Source organism: Eleutherodactylus coqui, chromosome 8, assembly GCF_035609145.1.
Source record: "Eleutherodactylus coqui strain aEleCoq1 chromosome 8, aEleCoq1.hap1, whole genome shotgun sequence".
NCBI lineage: Eukaryota > Metazoa > Chordata > Amphibia > Anura > Eleutherodactylidae > Eleutherodactylus > Eleutherodactylus coqui.
The window spans coordinates 65,802,342-65,828,264 of record NC_089844.1 but is presented as its reverse complement, the minus strand read 5'-3'; the positions used below and the strand labels follow the sequence as shown (position 1 = coordinate 65,828,264).

At 41.7% G+C, this 25,923-nt stretch overlaps 1 protein-coding gene across 1 annotated transcript in view; it reads left to right on the top strand.

Moving 5' to 3' along the window:
• Positions 1-4,137, top strand: part of UBE2E3 (ubiquitin conjugating enzyme E2 E3) — a 62,337-nt gene extending 58,200 nt beyond the window's left edge. The window contains exon 6 of the mRNA XM_066575761.1: positions 3,532-4,137. Coding sequence (XP_066431858.1) covers positions 3,532-3,629 — 98 coding nt within the window. The 3' untranslated portion in view covers positions 3,630-4,137. The remainder of the gene's footprint in view (positions 1-3,531) is intronic.
• The last annotated feature ends 21,786 nt before the right edge of the window (positions 4,138-25,923 follow it).

Sequence of the window (25,923 nt, the reverse complement as noted above, 5' to 3'; positions counted from 1 at the left end):
AAACCTTTAGAAATTTGGTGGTGTCCTAGGCGTAATCGCCTGTAGAATAGAGTTAACAAAATATTTATACCACATGGTGAATGCTGTAAAAATAGTTCCCAAAAACAGTGGTGAGAGCTTTTATCCATCGCCCCAGCAATAACACTAATAAGTTATTCAATATATTCTATGCATCGGCAATTATTTCTTATATAAACTAGAACTCTCCCCACAAAATACAAGGGTTTATATAGCTATTAAAAAGTTATGACTGCTGGACCACGAAAGGGCCAATAATTTACTGGTTCTTATGGCTAAAATTAGTTATGTTAATAAGGGGTTAAAAATTCACTGAAGGCAACTAAGTTCTGCCACAAAAGTATATTTACGAGATAAATTCAGCATCTGCAATATAAAAAGACATTCTCGGGAGGGTTTCAATTTAAAGGGAATCCATCACCTCCCAACAGTACCATTAACGACGCTATGGTGGTGGTAGGAAAGGTGACAGGAAGCCGGATGTGTTTTGTTTTTTTGTTGTTTTTTTTTTTTGGGGGGGGGGGGGGGGTTCATACACTCTCCTGCCCCCTTATTCTAACAGTGTCCCACTTTTGAAGATCTCATGGCAACACACCTATCTGACTGTTTTCAGAATCCCCTACGTGCACTCTCTTATACAAGTCTATGGGAGAGAGAGCAAATGCGGGACACTGAAGAGTTAGATTTTCGGGCGCTATGTGAAACGAAAATAAAAAAATACATGACCTGGCACCCGGTGATCTCCCTCAAGGGCACCATATCTTGGTTTTTGGTGCTGTAGGGAGGTTACAGGTTCCCTTTAATGTGATTGTTTGGAGATTAATCAAATAAGCTGCTCATTAATATTAATTGGAGACTCTCCCCCTGTCCCTCCCTACTTAGAATACATAATTTAGCAGCTGTCTCCCCATAGTCACAGTTGGCTGAGCTGCTATGTGACCTCACAAGTGTGAGTAACAGGATGAGTACTTTGACCAATCACATTCGCTATCAGCCAGAAAACAAAGCATCACTTTACAGATTACGTCTGAGGATATTTTGTAATGACCTGTTAAAGGGAACGCCAGGAAGACTTAAATCATGCTCAACATTTCTAGTGAAAACCAGTTTAAAATATTAAATCGGCAAAGTAAATCCAATGTTTTCATCGATTAACTGATATAAATAGCTTATTTGTTTAGAAAATGTTCCATAAAACAAGAATGCTTTCAGTCATGATGGCTTCTGAAGCAGCAGCTTTGCTTCATTGAGTACACTTACAAATTTGAATTGCATATCGTTGTGTCTGCTGTAAATTATGTTCTTACATTTGTAATTTCAGGGCAGAACAGATGGCGGAGGTTTAATGCAAAGTAATGTGTCTATTAAAATAACCGTGCTGCCAAGTGCACATGGAGGACAATTCCTTTCAACAATAAAATACATTTGGGGAGATTCTTGTATTAAAACAAAAAAGATAAATAGTCGTAGGGTTTAAAGTAGACTTCTCTGCTGAGAGTTGACTTTTTAAAGGATCGTGCCAAGTTTAAAGGGAACCTAGCGCCACCAAAAACTCCCTGAACCACAATAATCCGCACATGGCTTCAGACACAGATTCTGAATATGTAATCTTTGGACTGACTTGCTTTTCCCTGCAGTAAGCACACAAATGGTCTGTGCACTTTGTGCCGCTGAAGGAGTCCTAGGAGTTTGCTGTGTCATTTCGCCAAGCTTACAAGTCTGGGATATGCCTTAGCATGCAGCGCTCAGGCCGTTTGTGGGCTTACTGCAAACAAAAAGAACAGATTCAGAATCTTGTCTTTTAAGCTGTTCATGGATTACTATAGTTTAGGTGGGTTTCCCAAAATGACAGATTCTCTTTAAGTTCTAGAATAATCACTGATCTAGTATGGCCGGGAGCCAGCTTCACTCAACATCTCAAGGATGTGTAGTGCTAGCCATAGGAGTCCCGTTGAACCGTTAACTCTACCATGAAAATTCCGCCAGCAGCTGTGACTGTTGTAAAATAAAAGCAAAAAACAATGCATACCCACCTCTCCTTGGGCCACCCAACAACACTGCTGAGCAGCTCTTGTATCGCCAGCACCATCTTCCTGGTGTATGGCCCGCAGAAGTCAGGTGACTGCTGCGGCCATTCTGAGGCCCTAACTCCTGGCACCAGTGCTCACATTGTAGAAGTCACGATGCCAGGAGTTTAGGATGGTGACCCTGCATCCACTGATTAAGACTATGTTCACACTTTTTTGTGTTAAGGCTCTCCTTTTCTCTCTTCCATTTTTGAAGCCGAGAAATGGAATAAATGTTTCCTTTTTTTAATGCCCAGTGATTTTCAGAAAAACTGAAGCCTTTCGGTGTGTTTTCATTCTATTTTTTCCTTTTTTTAACAGAATAGTGTAGTCTGCAGTTTGTTCCTTTCCAAAGAAGAAAAACTGAAACCTGACTGATGGAAGCAAACTAGAAGCTTTTCTTTTCTTTTGAAAACCCATTGAAATCCGTTGAAAAAAAAAGAAACGTTTAATTCTGTTTCTCTGCTGTAAAAATAGAACAGACGTAAAGCACTGACACAAGTGTGAATACAGCCTAATTCACCATTTATTGGGGCAAAATTTTGACTTTTGAAAAAAATCATGAAAGTGATATCCCTGCACCCTGTGGGTGGAGCCAATTGGGGAAAAGAAGGGAAATGGGAGAAACCATGTGTTCAGGACATTTGGGGAAATGGGGTAGGCTGGGGTCACACGGTCGTATTCTTGGCAGAAATCCTGCGGTTTTGCGCAACGAAAAACTGAGAGATTTCAATCGGGAAAGTGCAGCTTTAAAACCTGCAGTACTTATTAATGGCCATGTGGTTTGTCTAGAAGCACACTGTCATTAATAGTGAACAGCCAGTTAAAACCTAATTTATTTGATAGCTGCACCAACTTGCATGATGGCTGTAGTCTTGGCCACATCAAAGCCAGAACCCAACCGTGTCTCGGCCACAAGTTGTCCGCTATGTAGGACTCTAACCACATGTGGTTGTAGCATATGCAAGTCTATGTTCACGTCAAGCTCATTCTGTCACTTCTTCAAAACTTGACATAAAAGCTATAGGTTGGTGCTACTGATAGTTCTCTAGTCTGACCTACTGTGGGGTATAGAATATTGGAGGTAATGGTCTTGTTACAACATTAAGTTTTTTGTTGTTTTTTTTAAAGTGCACAAATAGTACTCGGATATTGTGATATTTCTTCTTAATTCCTGTATGGTTTGTATCCAGTATAATAAACACAGTGAGGTTTCATTCTGTAAAGATGCATTGTGTAAAATCGCCACAGTCCCATCTGTAGCAATGTCAAATTGTAACATTGTTGTAGCACTGGGAGGAATAAAGGTTTTTACTTGCACCTGACTGCTGCCATCTCTACTCCTTGTGGATTTACTGTAGCAATGTCACATTTCAGGAATGCTTCAGAATGTGTTTTTGTAGGAATGTCTTGCTGAAATAAATAACCTATTCTTCTCTCTTTGCAGCTGACCCCCTGGTTGGAAGCATAGCCACTCAGTATTTGACCAACAGAGCAGAGCATGACAGGATAGCCAGGCAGTGGACCAAGAGATACGCTACATAAATTGTACAGCGTGAAGAAGTACAAGGCATCTGTACAATGTGCAAGGAATCTTTATAGCCTTTACAATACGGACTTCTGTGTATATGTTAAACTGATTCTACTCTCTGCTTTTATCCTATATGGTTATCATGCCCCAAAAGGTAAATGCTATCAAGAGTAGAACTTTGTAGCTGTAGATTAGTAACGTTAAAATGCCTACTTGCAAGTCTTGCTTCTTTGGGATATCAAAATGTATTTTGTGATGTACTAAGGATACCGTTCCAAACCAAATATTATAGTGCATTTTAGCCTAATTCATTATCTGTATGACGACGTTATTAAAGTTAGCTGTAGATTACTAGAAAATGTCATTTGTATTAAACCCAGAAATATTTCCAATTATGTGGTACACGCTGTTGTGAATACTGTTTTACCTTTGTCAGTTTGTACTGAAAGGATTTCCTTTATCCCTTTGTAGCTCAGAGAGCACCCAATGTATTACCCCAAACACAATAAACATGTTCCCTAAGGTGTAGTTTCTTTGCTTCCACACACGTATATCCATGTACTATTGAGTGACACGGTTCGGAGTTACTTCCAGATCTCTGATACACTTTTTTTTTTTGCAATGTAGTTTATGGATAAGGTTATGGAGGAGTCATTTTTTTTTTTTATTTTATTTTAAAGAATTGAAATATGTGTACGTTTATGTGGTTGTCACCCGCGTGAAACTGGCCGTAATCGCACAATTTGTCTTTCGATGCGACAGTGCTACAAATCGCATGTACTATGTGAAGCCCATGCTTTCCAATGGGATCCTTCACATTAGTGATGTTTTGTAGGCTGCTAGATTGCGAGGAAAAAAATATTGGGGATTGATAAACATTGCTGCGTTTTCCTATGTTTTTGTAGCCCATGTCTCCCCATGGAGCCTTCCTTTCTGTTGCATCACACAAAAACATGGTTTTCTTGTGGTGTGTTGCAATGCAACTTTTACAGTAGGAAATCCTACTGTAAAATCCCTAAAATGAAGCCTATCTGCAAAAAAAAGAAAAACACAATACATTACCTAACAGGCGCTGTCTGCTCTGCCGTGCGTCTCCTCTGAAAACTACAAGCAAGTTTGCCGGAGATGCAAACAACGTTTCCTAGTTTGGAGTTTCAAAATCCCTACCTCCAAGAAGCACAGGCTCTGGTTGGTTCTCAAGTGCCATGGCCCAATCACTGCGGCGCTCAATGAACCAATAACAGCCATTCAATGTGATGGCTATGATTGGGTCATTGAGCACTGGCTCTGATTTGCTGAGCTGCGGTGTTCGAGAATCAATTAGAGCCAGCGCTTCTTGGAAGCAGGGAATTTTATCCCCTGACCGGGAAACGCTGGTTCAAAACTATAAGCAAGTCTGTCGGTGGAAGAGACGTGCGGCAGAGCTGGCAGCGCCTGTTGGGTAATGTATTATGTGTTTTTAATTTTTTTATTTATTTTTTTACTGCAGCCAGGGCTTATTTTCAAGGTAGGGCTTATTCTTCAAGACCCCGAGAACCCCAAAATCGCGATATTGCAGCAATATCTCACAGCTGCGATACCGCTGTGATTTTCTTGCGGCTGTATTGCTGTCGCCCGTGTGAAAGTGGCCTATGTAGTAGATGGGAGTATTTTTAATATTCTTAATTAGAAATGTTAAAGGTTAAAGTGATTTGGCAGATGGCCCCTATTCTTACACAAAATGCTGTTTTATTGGCTAAGTACTCTGACTGCTATGGAGATATAGAAAATCAAGGGTACTTGGTAAAAATCATCCTGTACGCTTTCCTGGCCGGGGCTCTGCTGCAGCAGTTTCTCGGCATCTGTACAATGTGCAAGGAATCTTTATAGCCTTTTACAGTAGGTCCTCGGCACTGCTCATAGTCTTCTCTTCTGGCTGGGGATTGAAAAATCCCTGCCTCTTGGAAGCACTGGCTGTGATTAGCTAACACTTAGCCAATTACAGCCAGGACTCGATGAATAGCTATGATTGGTTCATCGAGTGCTGGCTGAGATTGGCTAAGCGTTAGCCAAACACAGTCAGTGCTTCCAGGAGGCGGGCATTTTTCAATCCCCGGCCAGATGATGAAGAGAAACAGTCTCAGAACTCGGGAAGATGACACGGCCAGGCTGACAGTGCTTCTAAGGGGATGTATACTGTGTTTGCTTTTTTGCCTGCAGCCAGGGCTTGGATTAGAGCTTTGACAGTAGGCTTTCCTGCTGTCAAAGTTGCATTGCACTGCCCAAAAACGCGTTTTCATGCAATGCAACAGCGATGAAGGCTCCATAGGGAAACATGGGCTACAAAACCGCACGAGTCGTAGGCATATCGCTGGACCTGCGAGGTAGTTGTCTGGTTGTTGCATGCTACAAAACATTGCATGTGTGAAGTGACCCATAGGAAAGCATGGGCTTCGCATACATGCGATTTGTAGCAACGTGACAAAATCGTTAGTGTGAACGAGGCTTAATGCACATACATACCATTTATTCAGTATAGTGCTGTAAATGTGACTTCCTGGTGTAAACTTTGATTTAGCTCAAATAACTAACTTGTGGTGTGTGTAAAAAAAAAAAAAAAAAATCTATATACTAGTCATGTAATTAAAGCTGCAAGAATTCAGGGCAGAGATTCGCAATTTTAAGGCCTCATGTCCACGGGGAAAATCGGGCCCGCTACGGATTCTACATGTAGAATCTGCAGCGGGTCCCTCCTGCCCCGCGGACATGAGCACTGAAAATAACAATAAATAAGAATTTACCTATCCGTAGCGGGCGGCGAAGCTCTGCTCTTCCTCACGGCCGGATCTTCTTTTTCGGCCGGCGGATGAATTCCTTACGCCGGCACATCCGCCGAGCCGAAGCAAGGGAGATGCGGCCGTGAGGAAGAGAAGAGCTTCCCGGTCCGCTGCGGGTGAATAAATTCTTTAAATTCCTATTTTAGGTCTCCCGCGGATCCGGACGGCTTCCATAGGCTTCAATAGAAGCCCGCGGGAGACCCGCACGAAAATGGAGCATGGTCCAGATTTTTTCATGCTCCATTTTTAAAAAAATCCCTTTTATTGACGATCCGCGGGTATTTATCTACCCGCGGGTGGTCAATGCATCCCTATGGAGTGCGGATCCGCGCGCGGGAGATCCGCTGCGGATTTTAAATCTCATTTTGCCCGTGGACATGAGCCCTTAGTCTGCTAGCAAACATCTCAAAGGTTTGCATGTTGCAGATTATTTACTGCAGAAGTAAACTACAGTTCTTTTTAAAGAGGTGTTCCTGGAAGAAACCTTTACGACCTTTCTTTAAAAGGTATAACTCAACTTTTAGAAAACTTCTGACCTACCATAGTGACATGTTGAGGCACCTACCAATTGTTAAAGGGCCAGAAGCGCTAATTCTAATGCGGTTCCTGATTTTATCTCTTTGGCTATCCTCAGGGTACTGTTTAAGCTCACGTGAAAGTCTGAGTCTGTACTCTGCTTACCTACCACAGCCGTGCATTCACAGTGCCTGGCTCCATGCTGCTGACACTTTGTTTTAGTGATTGAGAGTTCCCAGGACCCTCTCTGATTAAAGGCTGACACCCACTGGCGTTTTATTCTCTTACACTGCAAGAGCAAGTGTAAACACTTGCCTCACAGTGCAAGAAAGACGCCGGGATATCGCCAGTGTTTTCAATGGGGCCAGCGACAGCAGCACTAGCCTTATTAAAACCATAGGGAGAATATCAGACTTCTGACACAGCTGTGGCAGGAGTTTCCCTCATCCCCGCGGGGATGAAGGAATTCTCTGTCATAGCTGTGGCAGACGTCTACCATGCTATCCCATTGCTTTTAATAGGATTGGCGCTGCTGCCAGTCCCATTGAAAGCAGTTGTTTGTGGCAACCCCCGCAGCATGCTTTTCGGTGAAGGGCTTGAAATATAAGCCCTTCCCAGAAAATCATCAATAACTGGTTAAAAAAAGAAAAAAAAAATTATCCACCTCTCCGTCTTGTCCTCCGGCTGGCTCCCCGACACTGCTGTCCAGCACTTTCAGCAGGTGGGGATTTAAAAATCCCCAGATCCTGAAAGGGTTGTGCTGATTGGCTGAGCATCAGCACAGCCCTTTCAGGAGGCGTGAAATTCTAAATCGCCGCCTGCTGAAAGTACTGGACAGCAGTGCCGGGGACTCAGCCAGAAGACGTGACAAAGAGGTAAGTAAATTATTATTTTTTTTTTTTTTCCAGAGAAGGGCTTATATTTCAAGCCCTTCCTCGAAAATATTTTTTTAACCAGTTAATGATGATTTTCAGAGAAGGTCCTATATTTCAAGCCCTTCCCCAAATGCTGCCCCTGCCCCCATTGAAAACACTGGCGCTATCCCGGCGTCTTTCTTGCGCGGCGAGTATTTACACTTGCTCTCGCAGTGCAAGAGAGAATAAAACGTCAGTGGGTGTCAGCCCTAAAACTTATGACATGTCAGAGGTGTTCAAAAGATTTCGTTACAAAGGCATTTAAAGCGGATGACCCCCTATCCACAGGCTAGAAGATAACTTGCTGATTGGTGAGTGGTCCAACTGCTGGACCTCCATCAATCCTGAGACCAAGGGTCTGGAGCACCCTACAATGTAGGCAGCAGCAGGGGTTGCATATTTGCCCCTCTGCTCTATTCATCTCCATACAGCTGGACATGGTGTTCAAGCGCTTGGCTATCTCTAGTAAGTCCATTGAAATTAATGGAGCATTGGTACGCATGTGTGGCCATCACTGCCTTCAGTGTGAGATGTTCTAGAATCCTGTTCTTGGGATTGGTGGGGTCCCAGTGTTTGGTCCTCAGCCGTCATCAAGTTAGGGGATTGTTTTCTTGAGTCATCCCCTTACAGATACTAATGCATGATTGTGGGTTGTTAGGACCTTGAAACCTCCAGTTGAACCATGGAAGGGCGGAACCATATCCAGACACAACTAGTTGCACATTCTTGCATGTTACTGTACTAGTTCACTAGCCTTATGACCCATTCACAGGTAACTCTTATCGCTCAAAATTCGTTCAAATAACGATTATCGCTCAAATTTATTTAAGTATAAGTGCGTAAAAAAATCACTCACTGTAAGGCCGCAGTTTTTTAATCGCTGAAAGTCAGCGAAAAAGCTATCACTGGCTTCTCATTGCGTGTATACGCTCCCCGTGCAGCACTTCACATAAGCCAGCCATATCTTTTAGTCTGAACGCTCTGTACGAGCGGTGACATCGGCCCATGTGAAATGGGGCATCAATGTATGTTGCCTCTAATAACATTATGTAATACAGTTTAAAATGTAACTTCCCCTCATCTCTGCTAGGCTGCTCACCTGTAGGAATTTAGTGCAAACCGTGTAGATTATGAAGTGGAAGATACTTTTTTTTTTAAATTATATATATTTAGCCAAATTTACCAATTTTTAGTGAAAGGTTAAGCAGGTGTTCATCTACATTAATACTCTGCATTATTTATAGTTTCCTGTTCTGTATTTAAAGCCCAGAACCACATTCACAATTCTGCTTGTTCGGTTCCCATTGGAGCCTGTTAACAAGTTTGGTTAGACCCACCCGCTTAACAGCTTTGCCTAGCTCCCATAACACACTGGAATAGCACGTGTCATTGTTCTTAGCTTACAGTATCGTGGTGTTTAGCTGAGTTGTAAAAATTGTACTTTTATACTTCCCAGACTGCAAGTCACCAGAGAAACTGAGCAAACATTGAGCCATCAAGGAATGCTGGCAGAAGTTCAGATATGAAACCTGCAGAAGTCCGATTACTATCAAAACACAATAATGGGACAGATTTATAAAACTGTCTACAAGGGGGAAAAAAAATACTTTCTTGCCCGTACTAACCAATCATAGTGTAAGTTTCCATTTTCAAGAACACTACACGAAATGAAAGTTGTGCTGTGATTGGTTGCTATGAACAGCAAAGTCAGTTCTTCTTTTAGGCCATTTTATATATCCTCCCTCAGTGTATTTACAAAGTTAAGCAATTTTTTATGTGGGTTAATTCTACATGTAATCTGGTATTTAGTGGTTAGACTACGCTTAACTAAACATGTTACCTTTTTAAAGCATATGCCCAGAAATGCAAAATCCTCAACCACACCTGCTGTGTCGGAACCTCCTCTTTTAACACTGGGTCACGTGATACAGACTTTTTGAGCGTCGTCTCATTGCCGGTGGCTGGCTCTTTTGCACATTTTAACCCTTTTCAATCCAATTTGTATCCTGGTTTTCCTAGGGGGCTTCCTCTTTTTCTGCCGTTATACAACTGTGCTATATGCTGGCTAAAGCCAGTACTGCATGAGGTGACACGTTGGATAGGCTCTGACAGCAGAGAGGCTGGCAATATACAGTAAGAGAACCCTGACGGACGTCTTCCAACGTCGGAGCTGTACAGCCTTAAATCGTAATGTCTTCAGATGTCAGACAGTGGATTGGAAAGGGTTAATAACTAAGAAAATGCCCTTCTTTGACTCTGCATAGGCTGTAAGGATTTCCACCTCCCTGGACAACCTCTTTAAGCTCGTATCATGGGCTCAAAATATGGTGGAGTGAAAGTGTCCGCTATAAACATAAATTGCACTGTTTTTGTACTTAGAAGAGAAAAAGACTTGGATAATGTTTTACAAAGAACTAAAGGTGAAAAGAAACATAAAGGCCTCATGGCCACGGGCAGCTTTATTCCGCATGTGGGAACCCGCAGCGGAATCCAACCCTGCCCGTGGCCGGGGACTGTCTGTGTGAGATTTGCACGGAAATAGAGCATCCTGTGTTTTTTTTTCCGGACCAAAAGGCAATCCGCATGCTTTATTTCATTTGTGGCCGCTAATGTATTCCTATGGGCGGTTTGATCTACTGATCTTCCGCAATTCAGATCCGCCTGTGGACATTGGGCCGAATTGTTTGCAAGAATGATCTGATGATTAGTTGGAGATCATTCCTGTGAAAACAAAGTGTGGCGCAGTTAGCGATGTGACAACAGAAGAAGCCATTACATCATCATGTACTGTATTCAGTAAATACTTCTGTATATGAAACTGCCCAGGCTGATGCCACGTGGATGTTGTTGCCCTTACTGTTCTGTTTAATGTGACACTTCAAATGTACAATTGTTAAGTAAGAACTTTAGGAAAGTTACCTTGTTTTATGGTCACTAGAAAGTCTAATGTATTTTTATTTCCTCATTACATATTGATGAAGATATTAAACCTACAATGAAGAACAGGGGTATTCTATTTCAATATCTTTAAGACTTTGCTAAACACCGGAGACTCCTTAGGGAACAAAATGCATAGGGTCCAGAATCTTGGTTAAAGTGGTCAACTTTGTTGGCATAATTCTATTACAGACAGCACTAGACTAATCTTAGCTTTAACCCCTTAGTGACAAAGCCTGTTCACACCTTAGTGACGGAGCCACATTTTGGAAATCTGACATGTCACTTTGACATAGAATAACTCCATAAAGGTTTTGCATATCCAAGTGATTCTAACATTTTTTCGCTACATGTTGTACTTTATTTAGGTGGTAAAAATAGACTGATAGAATTAATGCATATTTATTAAAAGCACCAAAATTGGGAAAATGTTGAAAAAAAAAGTTTTTTTTTTCACATTTTTAGTTGCAATATCTCATATGTGCAAACATACTGTACAAATTTTTGATAGGATACATATTTCTATCTGTTTACTTTATTCTGGATGCACATTTGGAAAACTGTCGTTTTTTTTTGTTTTTTTTTTAACCATTTAGGAGACGTACAAATTTAAGATTGATTATCAACACTTTGAGGAACACTTTGATTTCCTGCACCAAGCCAAGTTTGCAAAGGCTCATAGGTGTCAGAATGATAGATATCCCCACAAATAACCCCATTTTAAAAACTACACCCCTTAATGTATTCACTGAGGGATTTCATGAGTATTTTGACCCCACAGGGTTTTGTTTTTTTTTTAGGAATTAAGGCAAGTTAGAGGAGAGCAAATAAAATGTCATATTTTTGAAAATATATAATTTTAAAGGCAGTTTTTTTTTCTATTATGCACACGAAAATGAGGATTTACACCCCTCTTTGTCCTGTGTTCAAAAACATACCCCATTGTGGCCCTAATCCTAAGTATGTATGCAAAACAGGGCCCAAAATGAAAGGAGCAGCCGGTGGCTTTCAGACCAGAAATTTTGCTTGAAGGCCTTTTAGGCCCCATAGCACACAGGCAGAGCCCTTGAGTGGCCAAAATGATAGAGAACCCCCACATTTTGAAAACAAGACCCCTTAACTAATTAATTTAGAGGTCTACTGCGTATTTCGACCCCACCGTTTTTCAATGAATTTAAGCAAAACCGAAGGAAAAAAAAAATTATGATTTTCACTTTTTTTGCAATTGTGTCATTTTAAAACCATTTTTTTTGTGGAGGGGTGGGGGTGGGGGTTTGTACAGCATACATATGAATGAAGACTTGCACCCCAAAATGGATACCCCTGTTTATCCTGTGTTCAGAAGCATACCCATTGCGGCCCTAATATTATGTCTATGCACAATGGGGCCTTAAACGAAAGCAGCAGCCAGTGGTTTTCAGAACCGACATTTTGCTTTAAGGTGATTTACGCCCCATTGCCCACTTGTAGAGCCCTTAAGGGGCCTAAACGATGAAGAACATCCACAAATGACCCCATTTTGAAATCTGGACCCATAAACGAATTCATCTAGGGGTATGAATGAATTTAAGCAAAGCAGTAGGAAAAATTTACAATTTTCATTTTTTGGGCAATTGTGTCAATCTAAAAACATTTTTTTTGTACAACACACATATAAATGAAGACTTGCACCCCAAAATGGATCCCCCTGTTTGTCCTGTGTTCATGAACATACCCATTGTGGCCCTTATCTACTTACAGGACACATGGTTAGGCCTATAATGGAGGGAACACCCATTGGATTTCAGGATACAACTGAATACATTCCAGGCTCCATTGCCCACTTCTAGAACAATTCAGCGGCCAAAACAATGGACAACCCCCACAAATGACCCCATTTTGAAAACTAGACCCCTTAACGAATTTATGACCCCACATATTTTGATCCCACAGTATTTGAATTCATGTAAGCAAAGGAGAAGGAAAACAAATTACGATTTTCTTTTTTTTTTTTGGCAATAGTGTCAATTTCAAAATATATATATATTTTTTTAATAGAGCACACGTATGAATGCAGACTTGTGGCCATAATCTACTTATAGGACACCTGTTGGATTTCAGGACACAACTGAATAAATTCCAGGCAGGCCCCATTTATACTGGTGCCGGAAAAAAAAATTGACTCCCTAAAAATTAGCCCACCCCCTCCCAGCACCCGGTTTCGCATTCACTAAATTTTAGATAAAAGCAATAATGTAAACAGCATGGTATGTCGCGAGGCAGGTGTAATTACGGGGGCCTGGTTGGAATGAGCACATAGGGCAATAATTGCATATTAAAGGTAGTGATCTGAATAACGCTAGGCTCACACGGACAGATGTGGAATCCGCTTGCAGAGGTCTGCAGCCGATCCCAGCTGTGAGCCCGGCCGTGGCCCTGCGTCTGGCCGTGTAGTGTACTGCGCATAACTGCGTACTCACACAGATGGTCATGCACAGTACCCACTTTTTTGTTTGTATTTCCCGTGCCGTCGCTTAGTGATGACGCAGGTACCCGCAGCCCGTACACAATATAGTTGCGTATGGGCTGCGGGTATATCCGCGACCATGGAGCACAGTGGGCTCTATGCCACGGATATCTGCGGTAAAATAGAAACTGCTGCATTCTGTTTTCTGTGAGTGGATTACGTAATTCCAACTTGCTAATGTAAGCGGAATTGTGTAATCCAATGCGATTGATCTGCGTATTACTGTGGATCAGATGCATGCGTAATCTGTAAATCCTATCCAGTTGTATGAGACCAGCCTAAAGTAGATTGCTACCTTTTTATCACGTGACCGGAGACTGCTCCAGGCTCTCAGCGACCGTTGGCAGCCCGGAGCAAAGAGATTTCAAATTTACTGGGCTCCCCAGCGGTTCCCGCTCACATCTCCCTGCACTCAACTATCTTTGACAGCCAGGTGCGGACAGATTTTAAATTTGCTGGACTCTCTGGCCTTCTGTGCATGCACGCCACATCGGCGCTTGCACAAAAGCCTGCGGCAGGTCCTGATCGCCGTACGACATCATGGAGGACCAGGGTGAGTATTTTCAGCTGCCCCGGTGGATCCGATGCATGAGGGCAGCTGAAACTAACTTTTTTTTAACTTTTTCGTGATCGCCGCTATCTGTTGGATAATGGCGATCAAGGGCCCAGGGACTGCTCACCGTGGTCCCTGGTGACATCTCCTGCCTCCCAGCTGCATTCAGGAGCCAGGAGATTTCAAATTTGCTGGGGGCTCCCAGCCTTGTGCGTGACGTCATACGTCTGGCACGCACGCGCAGAAGAGTGGCGTCAAGTTCCGGAGGACCGGATTACCGCTTCCCGCAGCCCCTCGTGACAGCTCCATGTTGTCGGCTACCTCCAGGAGCCGACACGATGTAGCTGTCACGTCCACAGCCCACGTGGCTTTAATCCTTAGAGGATGCATGTTTTTACGTCCTCTAGGTCCTTAGTATGTCAAAAGGCAATGGGGCTGTCACATGGGGTTTAATATTTTGTATCCCCTTCCTTAGTGCTGGTTTATGTAAAACCGCAAATTCAGGAAAATGAATGTATTCTGAGAGATGGAGGGCTCCGCCCACAAAGTTTCCTGCTCTACCAGCCTTCTGCTTGCAGTATATATAATGTTATTGCTGGGACCTCTTTGCTCACCCTTCAGTTACTTTCCCACGCTTTTTAGTCCAAATGCAGAAGGAAGTATCAAAAGGAAGCAATTTGCATTAATGGCATGTGAATGGGGTGGGCAGAGCAGGAAGTCTGTGTGGTGTAACTTCTTCCAAAAGCAGTAGGACTCTGCATAATTATTGCTGGTCATGTTCAGGATCAAGAGCAAACAGAACAGTTTGGAAATTTGTATTTAAGGGACCATACTGAAAGATCTGGAGCCCGTCTATTCCATGGACAGCACATGACTCCCATAATGGCTTATGAGTAGTGAAGAGCAAACTTTTGAACATTTCGATTGGCTACTTTCCTGAAATTTTGCAAAAAGTGTGGCTCAGTCCAAATTAGTTTTAACAAAACCGAACGCCACCAAAACTTCTAAAACTAGTTTATAACATTGTCTAAGTCATAAAAGCCCTGTGTAACACTCTTGGGTGTAATACAGAGCTGTTATGCTCTTGGACCGTGTTCTTCACCAGTGTTCTTGACTAGTCTTGAACTAACTAAACCAGTAGAACCGTGGATCGGGTAGAACTTTCCTAAAAGCCCTGTTTGAGTTTGTGACAAACTGAACTTTTAGCAAAGTTCAACTGGTTTGGTTTTCTCAACACTACTTACGAGACTATTCACATGCTTCCCCCAAACGCACTATTGATTTCAGCATCTTCTGTTCTCATGGACTAAAATAGGAGATAGGAGAGTTGCACGTGAGTTTCTTGGTCACAACAGTTATACAGCTGTGTGAATCAAGCCTTAATTGCACAGGTATATCCATTTTACTAGTTATGGAAATTTGCCTAGAGTGTCAATTTAAGCTGTGGTGTAGCATCTAGGGATTGGAAGGCCTGGGGGAAAAAATGGAAAAATTGGGGGAAATTTTTTTTTTCAGTTTTTTTTTCCAATTTGCCATTTTTTATGTTATATGGTTTGAATACCATGTCATAGATATATTATATATCATTGGAAAAGAACATATTCTACACCCTTTGTTTTCAATATTTCTGGAAGAAAATTGCTTTGGGAAAAGTTTTGTTTTCCAGGCCTTCTCATAACCCATAAAACCATGGAAAATGAGTACAGAGGATACCCTGCCTTTTAATATGAAAGGATGTGTTTAGGTAGGTTTCAATAGCAGCCCTTAAGCTCTCTCTCACACAGGTGCTTTTCACCATGATTAGCACGGCGCTTTCAGCGGTTCCATTGTTTTCAATGGGACCCCTCAGACAGTCGCTCGATCGCAGCGCTTTCCAGCAGTGTCTGTTCTATTTTTGCCTGTTTAGCACATCTTATCAATGATGCGGTATGCTAAACTTCGCTGTCAGCCGCAGCTCCTTGCGTCCGAAAGCAAAAGTTAAAACATGTAGCTTATTGCATTGCATGTGTGAGGGAGGTTTTATATGTATTTTTTTTTTTTTTAAATCATTTAAAGGCAAAACTAGTTTATTGTACTATTAAGGAGGCACAAGCACTGATGAAGCTAAGGGTGTTTTCACACATTGGAGCATTCTTACAATACAAATTCTCCATCCAATACTTTAACGGCCTTGTGTGGCCCAGAGTGTTAAGGCAGCATGTAAGCCGGCTCAAGGTTGACTCAGCCTTCCATCCTTCCGAGGTCGGTAAAATGAGTACGCAGCTTGCTGGGTGCTAATAAATAAATTACCTGAAAGCGCTGCGGAATAAGTTGGCGCTATACAAATAACAAGTCCCTTAACCACTTAATGCTGCATGGCATACATTTACATCCTGGAGGTTTGAGGTATGGAGGGGGAGCAGGGTTCAGCTGGTTTTTTTTTACAGCCGACACCCGCCTGCAACAGCTCCAAGCAGCAGCGCCGTTGATCGAAGCTGTTAACCCTTTAAAAGCCCCACTCGATGTTCAGGGGTCCTGAACGCCTCCCTGCAATGCGATTGTGTGGTGCTGTGCAGTTACCATGGCAGCTGGGGGTCTTCTGAAAGCCCCCAGGGTTGCCATGGCAGATTGCAGATCAAAGTATAACGTAATACTATGGTATTACATCACACTGCGGGAGCAATTAAACCATCACAAGTTCTTGTCCCTTATGGGGACTAAAAGAAAATGTGTAAAAATTAGTTTTAAAGTTTTATTAGTTAATGAAAACAAAGGTAGTAGGCTAACAAAAATCCTTTTGCCATACTTATAATTAAAAAATTGAAAAAAACAAACATATTTGGTATTGCTGCCTCTATAAAAGTCTGAGTTATCCAATAAACGCATGATTAACCCCGCACAGTGAACGTATTAGTAGGAGGGGGGGGGGGGGGGGGCCTCATGCCATCTCCAAGAAAAATATAATAAAAAGTGATCAAAAAGTCGCATGTACTCCAAAATAGTACTAAACTACAGGACATCCCGCCGAAAACTAGCATTCTAACAACTATGTTCACGGAAAAATAAAAAAGTTATGGCTGTCGCAAGATGGAGTCAAAAAATAATTTTTAAAAATTGGAAAAAAATAAAAGTACAGTAAAAAAAAAAACTATAAATTTGGTAGTGTAGTAACTGCACTGTCCCATGGAATAAATTGATCATGTAATTTTTGCTGCAGTGTGTTCAGCATAGAAACAAGACCCCTCAGCATAAAATGACAGAATTCAGTTGTTGTTTTTTTCTTTTCATTTTATTCCACTTTTGCAGAAGTCTATTATATGATACATTAATTAGTGTAGTTGAAAAAGGTGTGTTCCTCAAAAGAAAAGCCCTCAGACATCTTTGTGATTATATAAGGAAAACAGTTATGACTTATTAAAAGTGGAGAGGTAAAAATCGAAAATGGGGGGAAGGGGCCGGCGTCCTTAAGGGGTTGAGAATATCACTCGTTGCACTCACTGATACATTTTAAATTCCATTACTTTATTCCATAAATTTGGGTAGCTAAAGACAAGTAGGGACACGAGTGACTTTCTAAAAGTATTGGATGCTGATGGATCTTTGCGGTTTGCTGAGCATCTCCAAAAGTGCAGATTTTGGATCCCATAATAAATAAATCAAAGTCTACATTGAAACTGTGCTGAAAAACGTTTTTTTTTTTGCGGACTTTGTGAATTCTTCTGTCACCATCTTCTGGTAATCCTCCAATCTAATGATTAGGCCGCACTGACTTCATATACCACATTGCCCATTAATGTTGTAATTGCCAGTATGGACAAAACCTAACCGTAACATCCAGTGATTGGGTGATGCAGTGACAAGCAGATGCAGTGTTATTGAGGTTAAGGTTACATGGGAGAATAGCAGGAAGGGGAGGGGGGGCAGCAGTCAGTATTTTACAAGGTGATTTTTTGTTATATAATGTACCAGAGCTTTTTAGAAAAATCCCTTTTATTAGCTGCCATTAGTTTGATAAATGTTGTATTCTTGCCGGAAAGAAGGTCAACGACTAACTTCCATATTGTGTACTGTTCTGTCTGTACTCATTTAGAACTAGACAAACTTGCAACTCATTTTTTTTCAAAAGTTCTTGCTTCCTTTGTAAACCACCTTTCTTTAACCCCCCGGGATTGTATAGGCTTTTAGTTTTACATCTAGTATGTTTCTCTGTCTGTTAGCTTGCACGTTTACATTGCGTTTGCAATTATTGTATCCATACCTCTTGATCTAGGTTGGAATGTATGGCTGGTTTGCATCCAGCAGCAACATGACAGATTCTCTGCTAATGTCCCTGTAGTCAATAATCTTTACCTGACTTTTTCTGGTCAATAATCATTAAAGTAAGACCAAAACACAGATGTCATGATTTCACTTCCAGACATCTGCTAAGAAACATTCCACATGGCAAATTGGCTTGTGTGTATACACTGGGTTAAAAGTGATGGATGCCAGGAACATGTCAAAAGGATTGAGAGGGGAAACCTGCTATTGGGTTTCAACAATTAGTTTGTCTAGTGTGGAAGAGAAATAACATGTATTGTCTAATTTGACTGTCCTCCAATGTTTTATTGCCAGTCTTTTTTGGAAGACCAATGTTTATTTTTTTTCAATAATGTTTGTTAAAGTTTTAACAACAGAATATCAAAGAAATGCTAAAAGGTTGGAGTGACACATGCAGTTTATATGCTGTTTTTCATGCACTTTATGATGCAGCATGGGACAGTGGATACAAAAAGTAGTTGTAGAAGTCTTTCCTTTCCATTAAATACATTACACCCAGAAATATCGTATTTTTCTGACTATAGGATGCAGTTTTCAGCAAGATACAGATTTTGCTGAAAAAAGTGTCTGTGGTTTATTGTCCAGAAGCAGGGGGCGGTCTGACAGTTCCAGAGACCCCTAACCACTACCTTAATGATCTGGCAGTGCACTGATACAGCGCTGGACAGGTCAGTGCTGAACAGGAGCAGTCCCCTACAGTAGATAACATTAGATATCCACTCACATAACTCTCCAGGGGTGCAGGTCCTCTTCTGTACACACAGGGACAGACAATGGCAAAGATCAAAGGCAGTGCCAGCAGGCCCTTCAGTGAGGTTATAACTGTGTGAAAGGAAGCAGCTAGAGGGGGTCATGTATTACTACACTTGTAGGTGGGGGTTTAGTGTGAAATCAGTGTACATGTCAGCTACAAATGTGTGTATATATATATATATATATATATATATATATATATATATATATATATATATATACACATACATACACACATACATATATATATATATATATATATATATATACACATACATACATACACATATACACACAGAATTCTCAATTCAGTTTAAAAATCTACACGTTAGCAGTGTGGATTTTGATGCTGAATATTCGGCGGTGCTGTGAATGGCCTCGCTAGATTCTCTGTCCACACAACTGAAATTGGGCATCTTTGACCATCGCAGCATTTTTTTTCAAAGAAGTCATGCCAGACTAATCTAATTTCTTTCTATGACAGTATCACCGACTGGGTTGATCAGGGAAATGCAGTGGATATAGTTTATCTTGACTTTAGTAAAGCATTTGACAAAGTATCTCATACCATACTTATTGAAAAAATGATCAAATATGGGATTGACAAGGCAACTGTTAGGTGGATTCACCACTGGCTGAGTGATTGTACTTGTAGAGTGGTCATAAATGGCTGAACATCCAAGTGGAAGAATGTATCAAGTGGGGTACTATAAGGCTCTGTCCTAGGCCCAGTGTTGGTCAACATTTTTATAAATGATCTGGAGGAGGGAATTGATAGGAAACTGATCAAATTTGCTGATGACACAAAGCTAGGAGGGATAGCTAACACTATTGAAGAGAGAGAGTATTCAAAAAGATCAAGAAAAGCTTGCACAGTGGGCAGCGACTAACAGAATGGTATTTAACAAGGAAACATTCAAAGTCCTACATCCGGGCAAGAAAAATGAAAAAAGCACAAACAGAATGGGAGGAATTGAGCTAAGCAGCAGCACATGTGAAAAAGACTTGGGTATACTAATAGATCAATTGACTGAACATGAGTCAACAATGTGATGCAGCAGCCAAAAAGGCAAACACAATTCTGGGATGTATTAAGAGAAGCATAGAGTCTAGATCACGTGAAGCAATTACCCCCCTCTACTCTTCCTTAGGCAGACCTCATCTGGAATACTGTGCCCAGTTCTGGGCACCCCACTTTAAAAAAGACATAGACAAACAGAGCAAGTTCAGAGAAGAGTTACCAAGATGGTGAGCGGTCTGCAAATCATGTCCTATGAAGAACGGTTAAAGGATCTGGGAATGTTTAGCTTGCAAAAAAGAAGGCTGAGAGGAGACTTAACCCTTTCCAATCCCCTGTCTGACGCCTGAAGACATCATGATTTAAGGCTGTACAGCTTTGATGTTGGAAGACGTCTGTCGGGGTTCTCTTACTGTATATTGCCAGCCTCTCTGCTGTCAGAGCCTATCCAACGTGTCACCTCATGCAGTACTGGTTTTAGCCAGCAGATAGCGCCATTGTATAACAGCAGAAAAAGAGTAAGCGCCCTAGGAAAACCAGGATACAAATTGGATTGGAAAGGGTTAATAGCTGTCTACAAATATCTGAAGGGTTGTTACAGTGTAGAGGGACAAGCCCTATTCTCATTTGTACAAGGAAAGACTAAAAGCAATGGGATGAAACTGAAAGGGAGGAGACATGGATTAGATATTAGAAAAAACTTTGACAGTGAGGGTGATCAATGAGTGGAACAGGTTACCACGGGAGGTGGTGAGTTCTCCTTCAATGGAAGTCTTCAAACACAGGCTGGACAAATATCTGACTGGGATGATTTAGTAAAGAGCCGATGACCCTGGAGGTCCCTTCCAACTCATTCTATGATTCTATGACCCTACTGAGTTTCGATGAGTGTTATTGGTGTCAGTTGTGGTTTCCATTATAGACGGAAATCTGACAGAGATGAACAAAGCCTAAACAACACTTAAAATGAAACAGTTTTAAAATAAAATATTAAACCTTTGCTCATTCTGAGCTGAGTGGCCCAGTGGGAGGTCCTGTTAGTGTCTGACAGCTATGTGTGTGTAAATGTACATACAGAGATAGCTGTCAATCACTGGTAGGACCACCCACCAGGCTGTTTGGCTCAGAATAAGCAAAGGTTTACATTAATTTTTCCCCATAAAACTATATAACAATCTGCTCGTCTCCTCCTGCTCTGTAATATAATGCCTGCATTTTGGACAGTATGTTGGAGCTGGCAGGTTCTCTTTAAAGGAAACCTGTCATGTCCCCACAGCACCATAAAGTAAGTTATGGTGCTGTATTTTTAATTTTTTTTTATACTCGCTCACTCCTGTGATCCAGCTCTGTCTGAAAAGAGTCAGATTTTCCAAAACCACGCGATCTTCGGAGTCCCCTGTGTGCTTCTCTAATAGGCTTGTGCACGCATAGGACTATGATAAAAATCACATTTTCCAACGCCACATGATCCTCAAATGTTCATGGGAGCTGGCGAGTATATAACTTAGTTCATGGTGCTGTGGGGACATTGCAGGTTCTCTTAATTAGTGCCCAGGGTTTTCTTTTAATATTCTGTTCAAGCATTTCTGATTTACCTTTGTATAAAGAGTCTAACTTTGGCTTGAAGCAATGCTGCCTTCTAATACCCCGTCTCCCTGACAATAAGACTTACCCCAAAAATAAGCCATAGCATGATTTTTAAATAGTGTCCAGGCAGCTATACATGTAAAAAATAAATATTTTGGAGCAAAAATTAATATAAGACCCTGTCTTATTTTTGCGGAAACACAGTAGGTGGCACTGTAGAAGTGTTATTCCATCTCCCTTATTAGCATATTACCCAGAGGAGCATGAATGGCCTTTTGAGTCTCTTCACTCACCGTCTAGGTGCTCTCCCTAAGGAGAAAAGAAGCATTTGTGACCCCCATCCCAGGCCTCTCACTAGCAAAGCCAGACTCTTACTGCACACTGCTGAAGGACAAATACCCTGAAACAGTTGTCAGTGTGTGGAGTCTGGCTTTGCTTTTAATTCCCAGTCATTGTTATAAGGCTTGTATAAAGAGTCTAACTTTGGCTTGAAGGAATGATGCCTTCCAATTGGTGGTGCTGTGGATGTATTATTCCATCTCCCTTACTTGATTTACCTTTGTCACTTATAAGGTAACAGATCTTAGGCGACAGCATGTATGGGGCTGACCATAGATAGATTTTTTGTTTTTCTTGATAATTACTTGGTACTTGCCACCATAGACATTATAGTGTCTGCAGATCCCACCAGAATTGGCTGTATACTCCATCAAACATCTATGGTTAACTTTACAGTGTCCTTAGCTGTTACCCAGCGTTTTACCCATTAAACTGTCACATTCCTTAGTCTAGTGAACTGATTTAGTGTTTGTCTCTCTGCTCAGACCGTCTTGTGGTTTATCAAGTCTCAAATTTCTGTGCGTGAACATTTAGATCAAGAGGAGTGTGTCCCCCTCCCCTCTCCATCTGTATGTTATAATTATGTGTCATCCAAACTAGTTTCACTCATTAGCCTGACGAAGGGGGTGGGATATACCCGAAAGCTTGCTGTAACATCATGCATTTTTGTTAGCCATTAAAAGGTTATTATTTGGTTTCTCTCACTGAGAACAATCACAGACACACAACGGATTAGAAATCAGCCTGTTCTTTCACAATCCAATATTGCAAACCGTCTTCTGTGTCACCCCTGGGAGTTTGAGTATGTGCCTTCTACCAGACTTGGGCATGGCTCAGTGGAAAGGGGTTGCGACTCAATACAAGCCAAAGTCTATCCAAAATTAGTCAACCAAAATATGGCATAAAACAGAAGTGTAAAGATGTAACAAATTTATCATCTAGTGTAAGCCACAGTGATAAATGATGTGCATCTGGTGTAGTTCTAAACTGTCCAAATATAAGACGATATTAATCAATCTGGCCCAATGTCTCCCTTCGAAGCTAATATGCTTTGTATTAAGTTCTAATTGTGATAATTAATGGAAGGTGAGGGGGGGGAAAAATCTTACTTCCTGAATAATAAAATAATCATATTGGCCTAGAAGTCATTTCTGCCAGAGCCCATTTAACTCGTTGTCTCTCTATTTGATTTTTATATTCCCTACACATCATTATCTGACATGATTGAGGTTGGTTAAAAAATGATTTCTCACATTCTTGGCTTTTACAATTACACTAATTCTTCCTGCCAAAATGTTTCCCTGTAAAAGTGCTGACAGCATTAAATCATATTTAATATATCATTATGTTAATATACCATAGCACATTCTTATTACACTTCATGGCAGGGACCCAGAAAGTGATACATTTATTTTTAGTGTAAACACACAGTTGCATTCATTATATAATCCTGACTGTAGAGGAGCTACATCATTGTCATTATTGTTACTGCATTAGTGTATAATAGGGCTGAAAACAAAACAATAAACTGTACGTCATAAAACCATCTCCGGGAGGTGAGTTAAAGACTCATCACGATGTTATTTGTATCTGCTGCTGGAAATAATGAGACCAGTTTTAAGATAGTCTATCAATTTGTTATACGGCTCAAGCAGCTACGAAAAAGACCCGCAGAGCAGTTTTTATGCTCAGAATCCATTAAAACACTGGGTTATACTCTTCGGAAACAAAAAAAAGTAGTTTGGTCGATGAACACTTGGGAATTTAGGAGTATGTGTAAAAGGAGTATTGAATGCTGGCCGGAAAGGACAAGGTCTAAATTCAGATTGTGAAGCTTTTACAAATAGTTCTTTTCTGGAATTTTTTTCTTAATTCGATCTCGTATTATCCATAGGGGGTCAATTGCTTCTAGGATTATTGTCTTCAACTGGTTATAATCGGGAACCACAGCGTCATGCATGAGAAAGTGACCATGGCTTGAATGGTCAAGCTAATTCCGCAGACTTGGTCCATTCAAGTCTTGTGAAAAATAGTGTATATACGGTAGTTAAACCCAGCCCATAGTTGTAAACCTTTTTTTGTATTCACACTCATCTAATGTTTCTATCCCCAGATATTCTAGGACTACTGTTAGAATAGCGCAACCTGCTGTTCCTATATTCAGTCCACTTCAGTAAATGTTCCAAGGTGGTCATACCTACTCAGTTATGCTTCTTTCTAATAACGCCATCTCAGGACCAATTTCCACGAGCGGATCAGATTTGCAGAATCCACGCGAGTTACCTAGGCGTCCGCAAATGAAGTAAAGTCTGCGGATTTGATTTGCGGACCTTCTGGTCCGGAAAAAAAAACGCAGCATGCTCCATTTCACTGTGGATCCTACACGGACGACTTCCATTGAAGTCAATGGAAGCAGTCTGATCCGCAGCCCGTCTGCAATTGAATTGCAAATGGGCCGTAGATTCCGTGGGAAAGCAGAAGTTTAAAAAAAGAAAAACTCCACTACGCATGTGCGGCAGCACATCGGACGGCACTTCCTCACACACCTGCAGTGAAGAAAACAGAAGACCCAGACTGATAAGTAGAATCCCGCAGTGTCCTTGACCATGGGCAGGGTCAGATTCCGCATAATCCAATCCGCCCTCGGACATGAGGCCTCATTCTCTTATTACTAGTTCAAGGGGTTGTCTAGTTTTAAACTATTGATGGCCTGTGTGCAGCATAGGTCATTACTAGTAGAGCGGCAAGATCTGCCACCAGGTTTGATTACCTCCGACTGTTCTTTGGCGCGGTTGGTTTCATTGGGACACTCTGAGCGCAGGGGTTCTTTTTTTCCCGGCATTTAGGCCTCATGTCCACGGGCAAAGGCCTCATGTCCATGGGGAAAATCAGGCCCGCTACGGATTCTGCATGGAGAATCTGTAGCGGGTCCCTCCTGCCCCGCGGACACGAGGGAGACCCGCACGAAAATGGAGCATGGTCCAGATTTTTTCATGCTCCATTTTTAAAAAAATCACTTTTATTGACCATCCGCGGGTATTTATCTACCCGCGGGTGGTCAATGCATCCCTATGGGATGCGGATCCGCGGGCAGGAGAAGAGTTAAAATCCGCTGCGGATTTTAATTCTTCTTTTGCCCGTGGACATGAGGCCAAAAGAAGAATTAAAATCCGCAGCGGATTTTAACTTTTCTCCTGCCTGCGGATCCGCATCCCATAGGGATGCATTGACCAACCGCGGGTAGATAAATACCCGCGAATGGTCAATAAAAGTGATTTTTTTAAAAATGGAGCATGAAAAAATCTGGACCATGCTCCATTTTCGTGCGGGTCTCCCGCGGGAGACCAAAATCGGAATTTACTCACCTGCTCCAGATCTTCCCTTCGCCGCGGCTTCATCTTCTCTCCGTCGCGGCCAGATCTTTTTTCTTCAGGCCGGCGCATGCGCGGGGCACGCAACCGACGTGCCCTGCGCATCCGCCGGGCCGAAGAAAGAAGATCCGGCCGCGACGGAGAGAAGATGAAGCCGCGGCGAAAAGAAGATCCAGAGTGGGTGAGAGGTGAGTTAATTCTTATTTTTATGCCTCATGTCCGCGGGGCAGGAGGGACCCGCTACGGATTCTCCATGCAGAATCCGTAGCGGGCCTGATTTTCCCCGTGGACATGAGGCCTTATAGTTCTAAAAAAAAATTAAAAAGTACAATACATTAAATCATATAATTAAAAACTACATATTGTCACACAAAAAACAGGCCCTCATATGGCCATGTTGATGGAAAAATAAAAATGTTATGGCTTTTGAAAAATCGTTGTGTTCTTTGGGCCAAAATAGGCTGTGTCCTTAAGGGGTTAAAGCCTGATCAGTGGTGACTTCATGGGTAGTGAAAAAGCAATCTCTCATATAAAGAGGTTGCTTTGTCACTACCCATTTTTCACTATAAGGCTGGATTCACGCATGCGGTGTATGCACTTTTTTACGTTCTCCCTCCGTTGATATAGAAACCTGTAAACGGGTGCATAAAACTACCGGTTGTGCCCCGTTCAGACGGCAGGGACCTGGCACATATATGC